The following is a 20,399-nucleotide window of genomic DNA, read 5'->3' on the forward strand; positions in this document are numbered from 1 at the left end:
GCACAGAGTATCATGTGCACAGTACCATGGACAGCGGACCATGGGCAGAGGACAATGGACACAGTACCATGGGTAGAGGACCATGGACAGAGTATCATGTACACAGTACCATGGGCAGAGTATCCTTGACAGAGTATCCTGGACAGAGTACCATGGACATAGTACCATAGACAGACTATCCTGGACAGACTACCATAGACAGACTATCCTGGAGAGACTACCATAGGCAGAGTATCATGGATAGAGTACCATGGACAGAGTATCCTGGGCAGAGTACCATGGACAGAGTATCCTGGGCTGAGTACCATAAACAGAGTATCATGGATAGAGTACCATGGACAAAGTATCCTGGACACAGTACCATAGACAAAGTATCCTTGACAGAGTACCATGGACAGAGTATCCTGGGCAGAGTACCATAGACAGAGTATCATGGATAGAGTACTATGGACAAAGTATCCTGGACACAGTACCATAGACAAAGTACCATAGACAGAGTATCCTGTGCAGAGTACCATGGACAGAGTATCCTGGATAGAGTACCATAGACAGAGTATCCTGGATAGAGTACCATAGACACAGTATCCTGGACAGAGAACCATGGACAGAGTATCCTGGACAGAGTACCATAGACAAAGTACCATAGGCAGAGTATCCTGGACAGAGTACCATGGACAGAGTATCCTGGATAGAGCACCATAGAGTATCCTGGATAGAGTACCATAGACACAGTATCCTGGACAGAGAACCATGGACAGAGTACCATAGACAAAGTACCATAGGCAGAGTATCCTGGACAGAGTACCATGGACAGAGTATCCTGGGCAGAGTACCATAGACAGAGTATCCTGGACAGAGTACCATAGACAGAGTATCCTGGACAGAGTACCATAGACAGAGTATCCTGGAAAGAGTACCATGGACAGAGTATCCTGGGCAGAGTACCATAGACAGAGTATCCTGGACAGAGTACCATAGACAAAGTACCATAGGCAGAGTATCCTGGACAGAGTACCATGGACAGAGTATCCTGGGCAGAGTACCATAGACAGAGTATCCTGGACAGAGTACCATAGACAAAGTACCATAGGCAGAGTATCCTGGACAGAGTACCATGGACAGAGTATCCTGGGCAGAGTACCATAGACAGAGTATCCTGGACAGAGTACCATAGACAAAGTACCATAGGCAGAGTATCCTGGACAGAGTACCATGGACAGAGTGTCCTGGACAGAGTACCATGGACAGAGTGTCCTGGGCAGAGTACCATAGACAGAGTATCCTGGACAGAGTACCATAGACAGAGTATCCTGGACAGAGTACCATAGACAGAGTATCCTGGGCAGAGTTTCATGAACAGAGTATCGTGGACAGAGTACCATGGACATTGTATCAAAACAGTTGGAGAGATCAACCACTGGCACTGAGGACTGGCTGCCCAACACTTGGTCAAAAGCCAAACCACAGAGCTCATAAAGGGAAAGTATCAGCAGAAAATCATCTATTGTTTCAATTAGCTTTCTTATGTTAAACGAATGTTTGATAAACGTTTTTTTAGTTTTCCTATCTCTATCTATATATAAAAAAAATCTCACCGTCTAGGACCCTTATTGTAGACTCTAACTTTTTGTTTTGCAGAGAAGACTGATCAACAGTTTCACAAGTCCAATAAAATGTTAGGTGATGTCACAGCTCACCTCCTCTTCCTGTACAATGACTGATGACAACTCTGTATACAGTAGATAACGCAGTATCCACCATTCACAGCTCACCTCCTCCTGTACAATGACCAGTAACACTTCTATATACAGTAGATAACACAGGATCCACCATTCACAATAGATGTCACAGCTCACCTCCTGTACAATGACTGGTAAAACCTCTATATACAGTAGATAACACAAGATCCACGATTCACAACATGTGATGCCACAACTCACCTCCTCCACTTGTACAATGTCTGACAAGACCTCTATATAGAGTAGATAACGCAGGATCCACCATTCACAACAGGTGATATCACAGCTCACCTCCTCCTCCAGTACAATGACTGATAACACCTCTACATGCAGCTGATAACACATGATCCAGCATTCACAACAGGTGATATCACAGCTCACCTCCTCCTCCAGCACAATGACTGATAACACCTCTACATGCAGCTGATAACACACCATCCACCATTCACAACAGGTGATGTCACAGCTCACCTCCTCCTCCTCCTGTACAATGACTGATAATATTTCTATATACAGTAGATAACACAGTATACACCATTCACAACAGGTGATGTCACAGCTCACCTCCTCTCCTTCCAGTGACAAATCATTGTAATCGTTGTAAAGCATTGTAATGTTGGAATGGAAGATGTTGAAGGGAGCCATACAGTGAAGGAAATAATTATTTGATCCCTTGCTGATTTTGTAAGTTTGCCACTGACAAAGACATGAACAGTCTATCATTTTAAGGGTCGGTTAATTTTAACATTTGGAGATAGAATATCAAATATAAAATCCAGAAAATCACTTTGTATAAATTATATAAATTTATTTGCATTTTGCAGTGAGAAATAAGTATTTGATCCCCTACCAACCATTAAGAGTTCTGGCTCCTACAGACCAGTTAGACGCTCCGAATCAACTCGTTATCTGCATTACAGACAGCTGTCTTACATAGTCACCTTTATAAAAGACTCCTGTCCACAGACTCAATTAATCAGTCAGACTCTAACCTCTACAACATGGGCAAGACCAAATAGCTTTATAAGGATGTCAGGGACAAGATCATAGACCTGCACAAAGCTGGAATGGGCTACAAAACCATAAGGAAGACGCTGGGTGAGAAGGAGACAACTGTTAGGGCAATAGTAAAAAAATGGAAGAAATACAAAATGACTGTCAATCGACATCGATCTGGGGGCACCATGCAAAATCTCACCTTGTGGGGTATCTTTGATCATGAGGATGGTGAGAGATCAGCCTAAAACTACACAGGGGGAACTTGTTAATGATCTCAAGGCAGCTGGGACCCCAGTCACCAAGAAAACCACTGGTAACACATTACGCCGTAAAAGTTTACAATCCTGCAGTGCCTGCAAGGTCCCCCTGCTCAGGAGGCACATGTGCAGGCCGTCTGAAGTTTGCCAATGAACACCTGGATGATTCTGTGAGTGATTGGGAGAAGGTGCTGTGGTGAGAAGAGACAAAAATTGAGCTCTTTGGCATTAACTCAACTCGCTGTGTTTGGAGGAAGAGAAATGCTGCCTATGACCCAAAGAACACCATCCCCACTGTTAAGCATGGAGGTGGAAACATTATGTTTTGGAGATGTTTCTCTGCTAAGGGCACAGGACTACTTCACGGCACCAATGGGAGAATAGATGGCGCCATGTACTGTAAAATCCTGAGTGACAACCTCCTTCCCTCTGCCAGGACATTAAAAATGGGTCGTGGCTGGGTCTTCTAGCAAGTCAATGACCCAAAACATACAGCCAAAGTGACAAAGGAGTGGCTGAAAAAGAAGCACATTAAGGTCATGGAGTGGCCTAGCCAGTCTCCAGACCATAATCCCATAGAAAACATTTGAAGGGAGGTGAAGCTCCGAGTTGCCAAATGACAGCCTCAAAATCTTACTGATTTAGAGACGATCTGCAAAGAGGAGTGGAGCAAAACTCCTCCTGACATGTGCGCAAACCTCATCATCAACTACAAAACACGTCTGACTGCTGGGCTTGCCAACAAGGGTTTTACCACCAAGTATGAAGTCTTGTTTGCCAGAGGGATCAAATACTTATTTCTCACTGCAAAAATGCAAATAAATTTATATAATTTATACAAAGTGATTTTCTGGATTTTATTTTTGATATTCTATCGCTCAATGGTAAAATTAACCGACCCTTAAATTATAGACTGTTCATGTCTGTCAGTGGGCAAACTAACAAAATCAGCAAGGGATCAAATACTTATTTCCTTCACACTACCACCAGGGACCGTCAGGAAGGTGAGAAGCATTTTACATTCTTCTGCTATTCAGAGATGCACCTGAAATAATAATGTTTAGCTCCGGCTCCCCCAGGACCTTCCCAGGAATTCTAAAGAATAGGGTACATGGGGGATTATGTCACCATACTACTTCATGCTGAAATTTGCCATAATTGTTTAGAAACTTCTACACAGTCTTTACAGATTTCTCCACAGATGCACCTGGTCTTCAGCCGTACAAGGCAGAAGAAAGAAGGCTTAAACATCTCCCTATCGGACAGTCGTCAGCATGTGCCCCACGTCACCCTGAGATTGCACATCCATTACCTGTTACATTCAAGGGATTCCGGTCTGGACTCCAAGATCTCATCCTTAGAGTTAACACCAAAATGAATGGGGAACAGGCCACCGAGTATGATGTCTCCCTTCTTCTGGGCTCTGGTGTTTGGTCCATAGCTGGTCGTGTCCAGTACGAAGCTGAGCAGCAGTAAGCAGCGGATGTAGTGATTCATCCTTCTCCTGTGTGGTGTCCTGGTTCAGAAGAAGGAGACCGAGAATTTGTGGCATGAAGCACAATGTCAGGCAGGGGCTGCGAAAGCTGAAGGCTGCTGTCCCTGCTATGGATTGTGGAGGCCCACGGCCTCATTTCTACAGGGGAAGAAGTGGAGGAGAGGCGCTCGCTGTAGTGGTAATGTCTCCAATGTGGATCTGGCCATCGCAGTCCTCAGGTTACCGCAACACATCGTCATGTGAAAGCCATTGCCCTTAAAAAATGAGAAACGTAACAATTAATAAATGCAATTATCAGAGACAAGGCACATTCTCCACATGTATAATTAGTCTCTGTCACACAGTGACTGCACCAGCAGAATAGTGAGTGCAGCTCTGGGGTATAATACAGGATGTAACTCAGGATCAGTAATGTAATGTATGTACACAATGACTGCACCAGCAGAATAGTGAGTGCAGCTCTGGAGGATAATACAGGATGTAACTCAGGATAAGTAATGTACTGTATGTACACAGTGACTGCACAGGCAGAATAGTGAGTGCAGCTCTGGAGTATAATACAGAATGTAACTCAGGATCAGTAATGTAATGTATGTACACAGTGACTGCACCAGCAGAATAGTGAGTGCAGCTCTGGAATATAATACAGGAGGTAACTCAGGATCAGTAGTGTAATGTATGTACACAGTGACTGCACCAGCAGAATAGTGAGTGCAGCTCTGGGGTATAATACTGGATGTAACTCAGGATCAGTAATGTATGTACACAGTGACTGCACCAGCAGAATAGTGAGTGCAGCTCTGGGGTATAATACTGGATGTAACTCAGGATCAGTAATGTATGTACACAGTGATTGCACCAGCAGAATAGTGAGTGCAGCTCTGGAGTATAATACAGGAGGTAACTCAGGATCAGTAATGTAATGCATGTACACAGTAACTGCACCAGCAGAATAGTGAGTGCAGCTCTGGGGTATAATACAGGATGTAACTCAGGAACAGTAATGTAATGTATGTACACAGTGACTGCACCAGCAGAATAGTGAGTGCAGCTCTGGAGTATAATACAGGAGGTAACTCAGGATCAGTAATGTAATGTATGTACACAGTGACTGCACCAGCAGAATAGTGAGTGCAGCTCTGGAGTATAAAACAGGAGGTAACTCAGGATCAGTAATGTAATGTATGTACACTGTGACTGCACCAGCAGAATTGTGAGTGCAGCTCTGGGGTATACTACAGGATGTAACTCAGTATCAGTAATGTAATGCATGTACACAGTGACTGCACCAGCAGAATAGTGAGAGCAGCTCTGGAGTATAATGCAGGATGTAACTCAGGATCAGTAATGTAATGCTTGTACACAGTGACTGCACCAGCAGAATAGTGAGTGCAGCTCTGGAGTATAATACAGGATGTAACTCAGTATCAGTAATGTAATGCGTGTACACAGTGACTGCACCAGCAGAATAGTGAGTGCAGCTCTGGAGTATAATACAGGATGTAACTCAGGATCAGTAATGTAATGTATGTACACAGTGACTGCACCAGCAGAATAGTGAGTGCAGCTCTGGAGTATAATACAGGATGTAACTCAGGATCAGTAATGTAATGTATGTACACAGTGACTGCACCAGCAGAATAGTGAGTGCAGCTCTGGAGTATAATACAGGATGTAACTCAGGGTCAGTAATGTATGTACACAGTGACTGCACCAGCAGAATAGTGAGTGCAGCTCTGGGGTATAATGCAGGATGTAACTCAGGATCAGTAATGTAATGTATGTACACAGTGACTGCACCAGCAGAATAGTGAGTGAATAAGGAAATGTTTTATGCACATGGAGAACATTCCACCTTTCGCACCTTTCACACTCCCGGTGCCCCAGGCATGGCCTTCTGATTATGGGAATCTGACCAGGTACCTGGAAGTTACGTGACCTGAGTGCTAGAAGAGAACTTTGCTGAGGTCATGCGTTTCTACATGATTTCTGTATGTAAATGGAACATAATTTACATTATACCGGAGTCTTTTCAAACTTCACAGCCCGGGAGTAAAATAGTTAACAGAGTAATCCAGAGAAGGCCGGAATTCTGCAGGTTACTTCTGTGTACAGATTTCTCAGTATTCTGCATTATGTGAGACCCCTCCGCCGTCCCCCGCAGGTTCTTTTCTTTCCACAGGGATAGGTTTGGTCTTTGTATAACTACAATATACACTTTACCTTCTGGGAGAGACGTCTGTGGCCTCACAGGCTCCAAACAGCCAAATTGTACAGGATTGATCGAGCAGAGAATTTCTTCCTGACTTCAATACTGTGAGGTTATATGGCAGCCGCAAAGCCCCCGAGCATTAGGTGCATTGCCGGTAATAGGAGTGATGCATTTGCTGCGTCCACAGTGGAGATCGCGCGGCTCAGACATCATTCTCATAAAAAAAATCCTGCGCTATAAAGTGATATCAGACCCTCAGAATGGGACTAACACAAGACTCGTTTGTTAGTGGATATAGACAGCTTTTTGCATTTTTTTAAACTTACCGTAATCTATTCAGGGCTAAAAATCATTTTTGCAATTGGGTTTCTTAAAAAAAAAAGTTGTGTAATTTGCCTTCTACAGCCATTCTGTCTATTGCAGGCTGCAGAATGAGGTAACTAAGACTCTGTCTGTAAGCTTGTTCAAAGGTGAGAGTTTTTAATTCTCTGAGGCTACTTTCACACTTGCGTTTTTTTGCGCACACAAACGCATGGAAAAAATGCATCATGCGTTTGTGTGCATTTTTTGTGGGTTTTGGTGCGTTTTTTTAGAAAAAAGCATGCCTTTTTTGCGCATACGTGCGCATTACAATGTGCTCGTATGCGCACCCATAGATTACAATGGGTGTTTTGCTGTAAAAAAAGCGCATTGCGTGCGCATGCATTTTTTGGGGCAAGTCAGACGCACAAAAAATGCAACAGGATGCATTTTGTGCGCCTGAGTGCACTCTACAAAAAAAGCATGCACATGCAAACGCGTACAAATGCATGTGTATGCGCACATAAGCGCACCCCATGTAAAACATAGGAAAAAAAGTATTCGTTTTTTTGCGCTAAAAAACAGCGCAAAAAACGCAAGTGTGAAACCAGCCTCACTGAGGTTTTTCTCTGCTGGTGATTTATGATCACAGGAAAGTTCAGCTGTCCTTTGATATGATTTGCAGTCATCAATCAGCTCAGAGCAGCTAATTAAAAAAACAGATAAGAGATAATAATGCACATCACATAAACTGTAAAATACAGGTCTGCTGTTCTCATACAATGCCATATACAGCCAGCATTATCATTTGGTCCGGCCCAGGGACAGATTCCCAATGAGCCACAGTGCCCTTGCTGTTGGCCCTGGTTTTCCCTGTGCTGGCCATTAATTTTCCTGTAGCTCATGCACATGTATCATTCACGACTAAATGCTGCTGTAACACGCACAAGATGGATTCAGTCCAATGCTGATCATTGCCGGGGTCAGGATGTTCCTTGTGGGCAAATGTGATGTATAAACAGCAGTCTTGGTATCTCCTATGTGATGTATATACAGCAGTCTCAGTATCTCCTTTGTGATGTATATAAAGCAGTCTCAACGTCTCCTATGTGACTTATATACTGCAGTCTCAGCATCTCCTATGTGATGTATATAAATCAGTCTCCGTGTCTCCTACGTGATGTTTATACTACAGTTTTTGTGTCTCCTACATCATGTATATACAGTAGTCTCAGCGTCTTCAATGTGATATATTTACAGCAGTCTCAGTTTCTCCTATGTGATGTACAGTGGGTACAGAAAGTATTCAGACCACTTTAAATTTTTCACTCTTTGTTTCATTGCAGCCATTTGGTAAATTCAAAAAAAAGTTCATTCTTTTCTCATTAATCTACACTCTGCACCCCATCTTGACTGAAAAAAATAACAGAAATGTAGAAATTTTTGCAAATTTATTAAAAAAGAAAAATTCTAATCTCACATGGTCATAAGTATTCAGACTCTTTCCTCAGACACTCATATTTAAGTCACATGCTGTCCATTTCCTTGTAATCCCCCTTGAGGTGGTTCTACTCCTTCACTGGAGTCCAGCTGTGTGTAATTACACTGATAGGACTTGATCTGTAAAGGCGCACACCTGTCTATATAAGACCTCACAGCTCACAGTCCATGTCAGACCAAATGAGAATCATGAGGCCAAAGGAACTGGCCAAGGAGCTCAGAGACAGAATTGTGGCAAGGCACAGATCTGGCCAAGGTTACAGAAGAATTTCTGCAGTACTCAAGGTTCCTAAGAGCACAGTGGCCTCCATAATCCTTACATGGAAGAAGTTTGGGACCACCACAATTCTTTGTAGACCTGGCCATCCAGCCAAACTGAGCAATCGTGGGAGAAGAGCCTTGGTGAGAGAGGTAAAGAAGAACCCCAAGATCACTGTGGCTGAGCTCCAGAGATGCAGTAGGGAGATGGGAGAAAGTTCCACAAAGTCAACTATCACTGCAGCCCTCCACCAGTATGGCCTTTATGGCAGAGTTGCAAAACACATGAAGGACTCCCAGATTATGAGAAATAAGATCCTCTGGTTTGATGAGAGGTAGATAGAACTTTTTGGTGATGATTCTAAGCAGTATGTGTGGAGAAAACAAGGCACTGCTCATCACCTGCCCAATACAATCCCAACAGTGAAACATGGTGGCAGCATCATGCTATGGGGGTGTTTTTCAGCTACAGGGACAGGACAACTGGTTGCAATTGAAGGAAAGATGACTGTGGCCAAGTACAGCAATATCCTGGAAGAAAACCTCTTCCAGAGTGCTCTGGACCTCTGACTTGGCCGAAGGTTCACCTTCCAACAAGACAATGACCCTAAGCACACAGCTAAAATAACAAAGGAGTGTGTTATGATGAGTCACCGAAGGAGGAAAAAACAAAATACCAGCTAAGTCCAGAAAAACCAGAGAGGTTGGCAGCTATCGGATTGCAGACCCCTGAACCTATCCACAACAACTAGCAGTAGCCGTGGGGGGTTCCTACGGTGCCCTAGACCCCTCGATCACAGCCGGAGAACTATATAGCCTAAAGACAGAAAGGGGAAAAACTAAACTGCCCCAGAGCAGACCCCAAAGCAATAGGCAGCCCCCAACATATAATGACGGTGAAGCAAGATGAAAACACTAACACAGATAGAAAGATAGGTTGAGCAAATGATGGGGCACAACTAACTACATAGGACAGGATAGGAAAGCTGCTGTCTGCCATCCGCAAAAACCCTATCAAAATGAGCCAACTGACTGATAGGAAAAACAGGCCCTGAAGTCGCTAGGCTTCAAAAGACTATATCAGCACTCAGGTATATTCTGAAGACAGAGCAAAATATCAACAGATCAGAGACAAAAATGGAGTTCAGCTCACCCCCGGCCGGGGATGGCAGAACTCCCAAAAAACAAGGCAAAACAAAAACAAAACTGAAGAGTACAAAGAAGAGCAGAAAAACTTAGCTTTGAGATGCAGGAATCAGACTGGTCTCCAAGAATCCAGCAGGAAAATCACCAGCCAGGAAGAAGGGCGTCGGCAGCCTTATATCCAGTCCTCAATTCCAGCCACCCAGTCATCATCTAGCTGCCCAGGTGTTTGGTAATCAGCCTCACTACCTTCCTTCACCAGAGGAGGGAGTTCATCAGACCTCAATGGTGAAGGGAAAAATGAACTCACAACAGTACCTCCCCCTTGAGGAGGGGTCACCGAACCCTCATCCATGCCACCAGGGCGATCCGGGTGAGCCCGATGAAAGGCACGCACCAATCTTTCGGCATGAATATCAGAGGCAGTGACCCAGGAATTATCCTGACCATAACCCTTCCACTTTACCAAATACTGGAGTCTCCGTCTAGCCAGACGGGAATCCAGTATCTTCTCTACCTCATATTCCATGTTTCCTTCAACCAATATAGGGTCAGGAGGTGCCACCACAGGAACTACTGGTTCAACAAACCTCTTCAACAAGGACTTATGAAACACATTATGAATTTTAAATGTGACAGGAAGAGCCAACCGAAAATAGACCGGATTAATAATCTCTAAAATCTTGAAAGGTCCAATAAATCTAGGCTTAAACTTAGGAGAAGCCACCTTCATAGCGATATTTTTTGATGACAACCAAACCATATCACCCACCTTAAACTGGGGACCAACGGTCCTACGCCAGTTGGAAAACCGCTGGGCCTTTTCCTGGGAGAGAGACAACTTATCCACTACTTGGTCCCAGATCTGGTGCATTCTCTCCACCACAGTGTCAACACCTGGGCAGGCAGAAGGCTCCACCTGCCCTGAAGAAAATCGAGGGTGAAAACCAAAGTTACAAAAAAAAGGTGACATCAAAGTGGCAGAACTAGCTCTATTATTTAAAGCAAATTCGGCCAAGGGCAAAAATGAAACCCAATCATCCTGATTGGCAGAAATGAAACATCTCAAATACGACTCCAAAGTCTGGTTTGTTCTCTCCGTCTGCCCATTGGTCTGAGGGTGAAACGCAGAGGAGAAGGACAACTGAATTCCCAGCTTGGAACAGAAAGTCCTCCAAAATCTAGACACAAACTGAACTCCTCTGTCAGATACAATGTTCTCAGGAATCCCGTGCAAGCGAACCACCTGTTGCAAAAACAAGGGCACCAACTCAGAGGAAGATGGCAACTTAGGGAGTGGTACAAGATGGACCATCTTAGAGAATCTATCTCAAATCACCCAAATAACAGTCATTCTCTGAGAGACAGGCATATCTGAGATAAAATCCATAGAAATATGGGTCCATGGCCTCCTGGGCAGCAGCAAAGGCATCAACAAGCCACTAGAGCGAGAACAAGGTTTAGACCGGGAGCAAGTCCCACAGGACTGCACAAAATTCCTGACATCATGAGACAAGGCGCGCAACCAAAAAGACCGACTCACCAGATCTCTAGTACCAAAAATACCTGGATGACCAGCCAATGCAGAGCAATGAACTTCAGACATCACTCTCTTCCTCCACTGGTCAGGAACATACAACTTTCCACTGGGACAACGCTCAGGTTTGTCCTCCTGAAACACTTCCAGAGCACGTCTCAAATCGGGCGAGATGGCAGAAAGAACTACCACCTCACCTTAGATGGTAGCAGGCTTAGTCACAACAGGAGAATCAGCAAGGAAACTCCTAGAGAGGGCGTCTGCCTTGACATTCTTAGTGCCCCGAAGAAAAGAGACCACAAAATCAAAACGTGTGAAAAACAAGGCCCACCTAGCCTGTCTAGGATTCAAGCGCTTGGCCGACTCCAGGTAAATCAAATTCTTGTGGTCAGTAAGGACCACGACTTGGTGTTTGGCTCCCTCCAACCAATGTCTCCACTCCTCAAATGCCCATTTCATGGCCAACAGTTCCCGATTCCCCACATCATAGTTACGTTCGGATGGGGAGAACTTTCGGGAAAAGAAAGCACAAGGATTCATTTTAGATGTCACAGGATCTTTTTGGGACAACACCGCTCCTGCACCAATCTCAGAAGCGTCCACCTCCACCTGAAACGGGAGTGAGACATCAGGTTGCCGCAAAACCGGAGCAGAAGTGAATCTTTGCTTCAGCTCCTGAAAGGAAGAAACAGCCTCCGGAGACCAATTCAGCACATCAGCACCCTTCCTAGTCAAATCCGTCAATGGCTTGGCAATACCAGAAAAATTAGCTATAAATTTCCGATAAAAATTAGCAAAACCCAAAAACTTCTGGAGGGCCTTCAAAGAAGTGGGCTGAACCCAATCATAAATGGCCTGTACCTTGGCCGGGTCCATTTCAATAGTTCACGGAGACAAAATAAATCCCAAACATGAAATCCTCTGTACTCCAAAAAGGCATTTCGATCCCTTGACATACAGGGAATTCTCCCTCAAAATCCGGAACACAGTTCGAACATGTTCCACATGAGAGTCCCAATTCTTGGAGAAGATCAAAATATCATCCAGATAGATAATCAAAGATTTATCCACAAAGTCTCGGAATATATCATTCATGAAGCACTGGAAGACAGAAGGGGCATTAGTGAGCCCAAAAGGCATCACCAGGTACTCAAAATGTCCCTCCGGAGTATTAAACGCTGTCTTCCATTCATCCCCATGCTTAATGCGAATAAGATTATACGCCCCCTTGAGGTCAAGCTTGGTAAACCAGCAAGCACCTTTAACTCTGGAGAATAGATCAGAAATCAGGGGTAACGGATACTGATATTTAACAGTAATTTTGTTGAGGGCACGATAGTCAATACAAGGCCTTAATGAACCATCCTTTTTAGCCACGAAAAAAAACCCAGCACCTAAGGGTGAAGAGGATGGTCTAATATGACCCTTCTCCAATGCCTCCTTAATATAGGATCGCATAGCCTCGTGCTCGGGTACAGATAAATTGAAAAGCCGACCCTTGGGGAATTTACACCCCGGGTTCAGCTCAATTGCACAGTCATAACTCCTATGAGGAGGCAAAGACGCAGACTCATTCTCACTAAATACATCATAAAAGTCAGCCAAATAGTCAGGAACATCATGCGACTGGGGAGAGGTGGAGAAAACAGAAGCATCACTAAGGGCACACTGACAACCCCAACTCACCACAGACAAAGATTTCCAATCCAGAACTGGATTATGGATTTGCAACCAGGGAAACCCCAGAACAATGGTATCATGCAAATTATGCAACACCAAAAATCTGCAATTTTCTTGATGGTCTGGGGCGACCCGCATTACCACCTGGGTCCAAAACTGAGGTTTATTCTTCGCCAAAGGAGTAGCATCAATACCCCTCAAAGGGATAGGCGTCTGCAGAGGTGTCATCGGAAATCCACAACGTTTAGCAAAATCCAAGTCCATCAGGTTCAGAGCTGCTCCCGAATCCACAAAAGCCTTAGCGGAAAATGTGGACAGGGAGCAGATCAGAGTAATTGCCAGAAGAAACTTAGGTTGAACACTACCCACAGAAACGTGTGTGCACAACGTTTCTCTCGTTTAGGGCAGACAGAAATAATATGCGAGGCATCTCCACAAAAAAAACACAGCTTATTACGCCTTTTGAACTCCTGACGTTGCGCCCTAGACAAAACTCTATCACATTGCATAGGTTCAGACATTTGTTCAACAGGTGGTAACATCTCTCGTGTAGTTTTGCATTCACGTAAACGCCGATCCACCTGAATGGCTAATGACATAGAATCGTCAAGACCAGAGGGAACAGGAAATCCCACCATAGTATCTTTTACAGTTTCTGACAAACCCTTCCGAAAGAGGGCTGCCAAGGCACCATCATTCCAGGTAGTAAGGACCGCCCACTTTCGGAATTTTTGACAGTACAACTCTGCCGAATCCCGACCCTGGCTTAATGCCAACAGGGTCTTTTCAGCCTGATCAATAGCATTAGGTTCATCATACAACAACCCCAAGGCTTGAAAAAATGCGTTCACATTATTCAGAATATGATCATCAGGTTTCAAAGAAAACGCCCAATCCTGGGGATCGCCGCGCAGCAAAGAGATGACAATTTTAACCTGCTGCGCGGAGTTCCCCAACGAGTTAGGCTTCAAGGCAAAAAATAATTTTCAATTATTCTTGAAATTCAAGAATTTAGACCGATCCCCCAAAAATACATCAGGAGTAGGAATCTTTGGTTCAGCAGCATGTGAATGAGCAAGATAGGCGGAAATTCCCTGCACTTCAGCAGCGAGCTGCTCCACACGATCAGACAATTGCTTCATCTCCATTGAGAGAAAAAATTTTTTTTTCCTTTTTTTTTTTACAATTCTCTCCTGCTATTGAGTACCCTAGGATCTGCGGTATGGCTGGTGATTCTGTTATGATGAGTCACCGAAGGAGGAAAAAACAAAATACCAGCTAAGTCCAGAAAAACCAAAGAGGTTGGCAGCTATCGGATTGCAGACCCCTGAACCTATCCACAACAACTAGCAGTAGCCGTGGGGGGTTCCTACGGTGCCCTAGACCCCTCGATCACAGCCGGAGAACTATATAGCCTAAAGACAGAAAGGGGAAAAACTAAACTGCCCCAGAGCAGACCCCAAAGCAATAGGCAGCCCCCAACATATAATGACGGTGAAGCAAGATGAAAACACTAACACAGATAGAAAGATAGGTTGAACAAATGATGGGGCCCAAGCTAACTACATAGGACAGGATAGGAAAGCTGCTGTCTGCCATCCGCAAAAACCCTATCAAAATGAGCCAACCGACTGATAGGAAAAACAGGCCCTGAAGTCGCTAGGCTTCAAAAGACTATATCAGCACTCAGGTATATTCTGAAGACAGAGCAAAATATCAACAGATCAGAGACAAAAATGGAGCTCAGCTCACCCCCGGCCGGGGATGGCAGAACTCCCAAAAAACAAGGCAAAACAAAAACAAAACTGAAGAGTACAAAGAAGAGCAGAAAAACTTAGCTTTGAGATGCAGGAATCAGACTGGTCTCCAAGAATCCAGCAGGAAAATCACCAGCCAGGAAGAAGGGCGTCGGCAGCCTTATATCCAGTCCTCAATTCCAGCCACCCAGTCATCATCTAGCTGCCCAGGTGTTTGGTAATCAGCCTCACTAACTTCCTTCACCAGAGGAGGGAGTTTATCAGACCTCAATGGTGAAGGGAAAAATGAACTCACAACAGGAGTGGCTTCAGAACAACTCTGCGACCATTCCTGACTGGACCAGCCAGAACCTTGACCTTTTTTGAATTTACCAAATGGCTGCAATGAAACAGAGTGATAAATTTAAAGGAGTCTGAATACCTTCTGTACCCACTGTATATATGTGACATCGGCGGCCGTGCCCGCCGATGCCCCTTCAGCGGCGGTGCCCGCCGCAGCGTCCCCTCACCTGCGCACTCCTGTCCACGCGCACTTCCGCTCTGGTCTCCGCTCTGCTGCGGGTAACCGCGCCGGCCTTAGGCCGCGCACGCGCGTTCCCCCGCTCTCTTCTGCTAGTAGGGGGCGTCGCTGAGGGGCGGGTCTGTAGGACGTACTTCCGGGTTCTGGATATATCAGGCGTCTGCTCTATTCTGAGGGCGCCTGGTGATTGTGTGACTTCCCTGCACTCATCGGCCCCATATCTTCTCTAGTGAATCCTGCCTGTCCTTTTGCTGTTTTCCCCTGTGTGCTCTGCGCCCTGCTCCACTTCCATCTGTCTGTCTCTGCCCTGTTTCCCCCTCTCCGATCCTCCTCCTGTGGACTCCTGCCCAGTATTTTCCGCTATCCCGTCCTGCTATCCTTGTTCTGCCTGCCTGTCCATCGAGCCGTCCCTCCTGGTACCGGCTGTCGCGGTTCTGCCCCCTGCGGTCCTGCCCCTAGCGATCCCTGTACAGGGGTCGGTCTTCACCAGGTGTGCTCGGCCCAGGGGCTCCTGATCCACGACCCAGAGGGTCCACTCTTGGACGTATTAGACCAGAATTGTCACAGTATCACCAGGCCATGGATCCCGCCGGTGCCGCGGCCGCTACACAAAAGGAATTACTTTTCCTTCGAGAAAATCAGACCCGGATAATGTCCTTTATGAAGTCTATGGACACCCGTCTATCCGCCCTGCAGACCTCAGACCCCGGGCACGCCCCCTCCTGGTCAGCCTCCAGCAGGAGCTCGCGCAGCAGCGCGACGCTCAATCCCACATCTTAAGTTACATGGCATCCGTGGATGATCGATTGCTTGCTCTGCAATCCTCTGCAGCCGCAACAACTTCCCCCCGAGACGTAGTCTCTGCCCCGTCTCCCCGTTTGGGTAAACCCCCCAGGTACAGCGGAGACCCTAAGTTATGCCGGGGTTTTCTGAATCAATGCAGGCTACACTTTGAGCTAGCCCCCCTTCAGTATCCTACTGACCGCGCCAAGGTGGCGTTCATTGTGTCCCATCTCGAGGGTGAGGCCCTGTCCTGGGTGAATCCCTTGTGGGAGAGGGATGACCCCGTAGTGTCAAGCATTCAGACTTTCTTGGAAACCTTTCGCAAGGTATTCGATGAACCGGGTCGCTTAGCATCCACCACGGAGGCCCTTTTTAACCTCCGCCAGGGTTCCCTTACAGTGGGGCAATACACCATCCGCTTTCGGACCCTGTCTTCAGAGTTGGGGTGGAACAATGAGGCTCTTGTGGGAGCCTTTTGGAGAGGCCTCTCCAGTAAGATCAAGGATGAGCTTGCCGGGCGAGACACTCCCACCACTCTGGAGGACCTTATTTCGCTGGCCACTCGTATTGATCTACGCTTTCAGGGGCGCGCTCGAGAGGCGGTCGGAGAGAGAAGGTCCTTTAGGCTGTACCAGGCTCCTGTCCCTCGTTTCCCTGCAGCTCCTGTTAGTACCGCTCCTGAGCCCATGCAGATTGATCGTGTCAGACTGTCCGAGCAGCGGCGCAGGGAGAGGATGACCAAGGGACTCTGCCTGTACTGCGGAGGGGCCAACCATTTTGTGCGATCTTGTCCGGAGAAGCCAGTGAGGTCGGGAAATGCCTCCACCTAGGTCAGGTAAGAGAGGACCCCCTAGGTGATCAAAATTCCTCTCTCCCCCTTACCCTTTCAGCTTTGATAATTGCAGGTCGGGAGCGTGGATCTGTGGAGGTGTATGTGGACTCGGGTGCTGCTGGTAATTTCATCCGCCAGGAGGAGGTTGATAAACTCCGGATCCCGGTGAATGTATTGAGGAACCCTCGTGCTATTTCCTCCGTTGATGGTAAACCTTTACCCGGACTCATCACCACGGTTACCGTCGAAGTAGATCTTCAAATCGGACAACTCCACCTCGAGAGAATAGCCTTTTATGTCCTGCCACAACTAGCCCATGCTGTTCTTCTAGGGCTACCCTGGCTCAGACGGCACGAGCCGGTGATTGACTGGCGCTCTGGGGAAGTTCTCCGTTGGGGGCACTCCTGCCAGGAGCACTGCCTACGGGCTCTCACTCGTCCCCGTCCATGGTCGAAGCCTGCCGACCTTCCGGGCCTTCCCGCACCCTATCACACGTATGCTGATGTGTTCAGCAAAAAGGAGGCGGACTCCTTACCACCTCATCGCTCCTATGACTGCCCTATCGACCTAGTCCCCGGAGCCACCCCTCCCAGAGGGAGAACTTATCCTCTATCCCCAGCAGAGACCACGGCTATGACGGAATACATACAGGAGAATCTGGCCAAGGGGTTCATCCGGAAATCCTCGTCCCCTGCGGGCGCAGGTTTCTTCTTCGTTCGGAAGAAAGATGGGTCCCTGCGACCCTGTATTGATTACCGGGGCCTGAACAACATCACTGTTAAAAACCGGTACCTGCTCCCGCTGATTCCAGAACTCTTCGACCGGCTGAGGGGGGCCAGGATCTTCACGAAGTTGGATCTGCGGGGAGCATACAACTTAATCCGAATCCGAGCGGGGGACGAGTGGAAGACGGCCTTCAATACTCGGGACGGCCATTATGAATACTTGGTCATGCCGTTCGGTCTCTGCAATGCTCCGGCGGTGTTTCAGGAATTCGTAAACGAGGTATTCCGGGACCTACTCTATTCCTGCGTGGTGGTGTATTTGGATGATATCCTCGCTTTCTCGGCCGATCTCTCCTCCCATCGGAGAAGTGTACGCATGGTCCTGCAGCGCCTTCGAGAAAATCGTCTTTACGCCAAGATTGAGAAGTGCCTCTTCGAGCAAACAGCGTTACCTTTCTTGGGATATATCATCACGGATTCCGGCCTAAAGATAGATCCGGAGAAGCTGTCCGCGGTACTCCAGTGGCCTCGTCCAGTTGGCATAAAGGCCATCCAGCGTTTCCTCGGCTTCGCTAACTATTACCGACAGTTTGTACCCCACTTTTCTACAGTCACCAAGCCCATCACGGTCCTGACCCGTAAGGGGACGAAGTCTAACGGCTGGTCTTCCGAAGCCGAGGACGCCTTCCTTGCCCTGAAACGCTCTTTTGCCTCTGCTCCGATCCTACACCGCCCAGTGGCCAGTAGGCCCTTCATCCTGGAAGTTGATGCCTCCTCCACTGGAGCTGGGGCAGTCCTTTCCCAACAGGCTCCATCCGGACGTCTAGTCCCCTGCGGGTTCTTCTCCAAATCCTTTTCCCCTGCGGAGTGCAACTACTCCATTGGGGACCGGGAATTGTTGGCCATTAAGATGGCGCTGGAGGAATGGCGATATCTGCTCGAAGGGGCAGTGCATCCCTTTACTATCTTCACGGACCACAAGAACTTGGCCTACCTGCAATCTGCCCAGAGACTCAACTCCAGACAAGCCAGGTGGGCCCTGTATTTTTCCCGTTTTGAGTTTAAGCTCCACTTCCGGCCCGGCAGTAAGAACATCAAAGCTGATGCACTTTCCAGGTCCTTGCAGCCACCTGAAAAGGAGGAGGATCCATCATATATTATCGAGCCGGCTAAGGTTATCTCCGTGGCTCCTGTGAGATTCTCTACTCTTCCGCCTGGCAAGACCTTCGTTCCTTTGAACAAACGTCTGGAAGTGCTGCGCTGGGGGCATTCCTCCAAGGTTGCTGGGCACGTTGGGATTAAGAAGACCCTTTTGCTTCTCTCCCGGTATTACTGGTGGCCCTCTCTCCACCAGGACGCAAAGGACTTTGTAGCCTCCTGCAGGACCTGTGCTCAGAACAAGGTTCCAAGGACTCTGCCCTCCGGTCTCCTTCATCCGTTGCCTGTGCCAGAGGCCCCTTGGCAGCAAATCGCAATGGATTTCGTGACTGATCTGCCTCGCTCTACTGGATGTACTACCATCTTAGTCGTCGCAGACCGCTTCTCCAAGATGGCCCACTTCATTCCCTTGTCCGGATTGCCATCTGCTCCGAAGTTGGCCGAGATCTTTATCCACCAGGTTTTCAGGCTGCATGGTCTTCCTCTACGAATCGTGACCGATCGAGGGGTCCAGTTTACCTCCCGATTCTGGAGGGCTCTCTGTCGGCTCCTGGGCACGTCTCTCGACTTCTCCTCAGCGTATCATCCGCAAACCAATGGCCAAGTGGAACGGATTAATCAAATTTTGACTACCTACTTACGCCACTTTTCTAACGCCCATCAGGATAATTGGGTCTCACTCCTACCTTGGGCAGAATTCGCTCATAATAATCATCCCAGCGAATCAACGTCCAAGACGCCGTTCTTTGTGGTAACTGGGCTAAATCCTGGGGTTCCGTTGCCCTTTTCCGCATCGTCTGGAGTTCCTGCAGCAGATACTCTCGCCAAGGAATTTTCGCAAATTTGGAGGGAGACCAGGGAGGCGCTCGAGGTAGCCAGCATCCGAATTAAGAAACACGCAGACAAGAGACGAAGGGATCTACCCCCATACCATCCCGGGGACAAAGTCTGGCTTTCTACCAAACATATCCGCTTAAAAGTCCCTGCTTACAAGTTAAGTCCTCGATACATTGGGCCTTTTGAAGTACTTGGGCGCATTAACGAAGTAGCCTACAAATTGAGGTTGCCGGCATCGCTCCGGGTCCCTAACGCCTTCCATGTCTCGCTCCTTAAACCTGTAGTTCTGAATCGGTTCCAACCAACCTCCATGTCCCCTCCTTCGCCAATTTGGCCATGAAAAGGGTCAAGGGTAAAACTCTTTTTCTTATCGACTGGAAGGGTTTTGGTCCAGAGGAGAGGTCCTGGGAGCCCCGAGAGAATGTCGATGCCCCCCTTATCATGAAAAGATTTCTGACCAACCTCAGAAGGGGAGGACATATGGGGGGGGTACTGTGACATCGGCGGCCGTGCCCGCCGATGCCCCTTCAGCGGCGGTGCCCGCCGCAGCGTCCCCTCACCTGCGCACTCCTGTCCACGCGCACTTCCGCTCTGGTCTCCGCTCTGCTGCGGGTAACCGCGCCGGCCTTAGGCCGCGCACGCGCGTTCCCCCGCTCTCTTCTGCTAG

General features: G+C 47.3%; 1 protein-coding gene across 1 annotated transcript in view; it reads right to left on the reverse strand.

Moving 5' to 3' along the window:
* CASR (calcium sensing receptor) overlaps window positions 1-20,399 on the reverse strand; it is a 210,850-nt gene that overhangs the window by 90,881 nt on the left and 99,570 nt on the right. Inside the window, exon 2 of the mRNA XM_073577023.1 lies at window positions 4,308-4,744. Within this exon, the coding sequence (XP_073433124.1) occupies window positions 4,308-4,492 (185 nt within the window). The 5' untranslated portion in view covers window positions 4,493-4,744. The remainder of the gene's footprint in view (window positions 1-4,307; window positions 4,745-20,399) is intronic.

The sequence above is a fragment of the Dendrobates tinctorius genome, unplaced genomic scaffold (genome assembly GCF_039654945.1).
Source record: "Dendrobates tinctorius isolate UK_male_01 unplaced genomic scaffold, ASM3965494v1 ptg000054l, whole genome shotgun sequence".
NCBI classification, from domain to species: domain Eukaryota; kingdom Metazoa; phylum Chordata; class Amphibia; order Anura; family Dendrobatidae; genus Dendrobates; species Dendrobates tinctorius.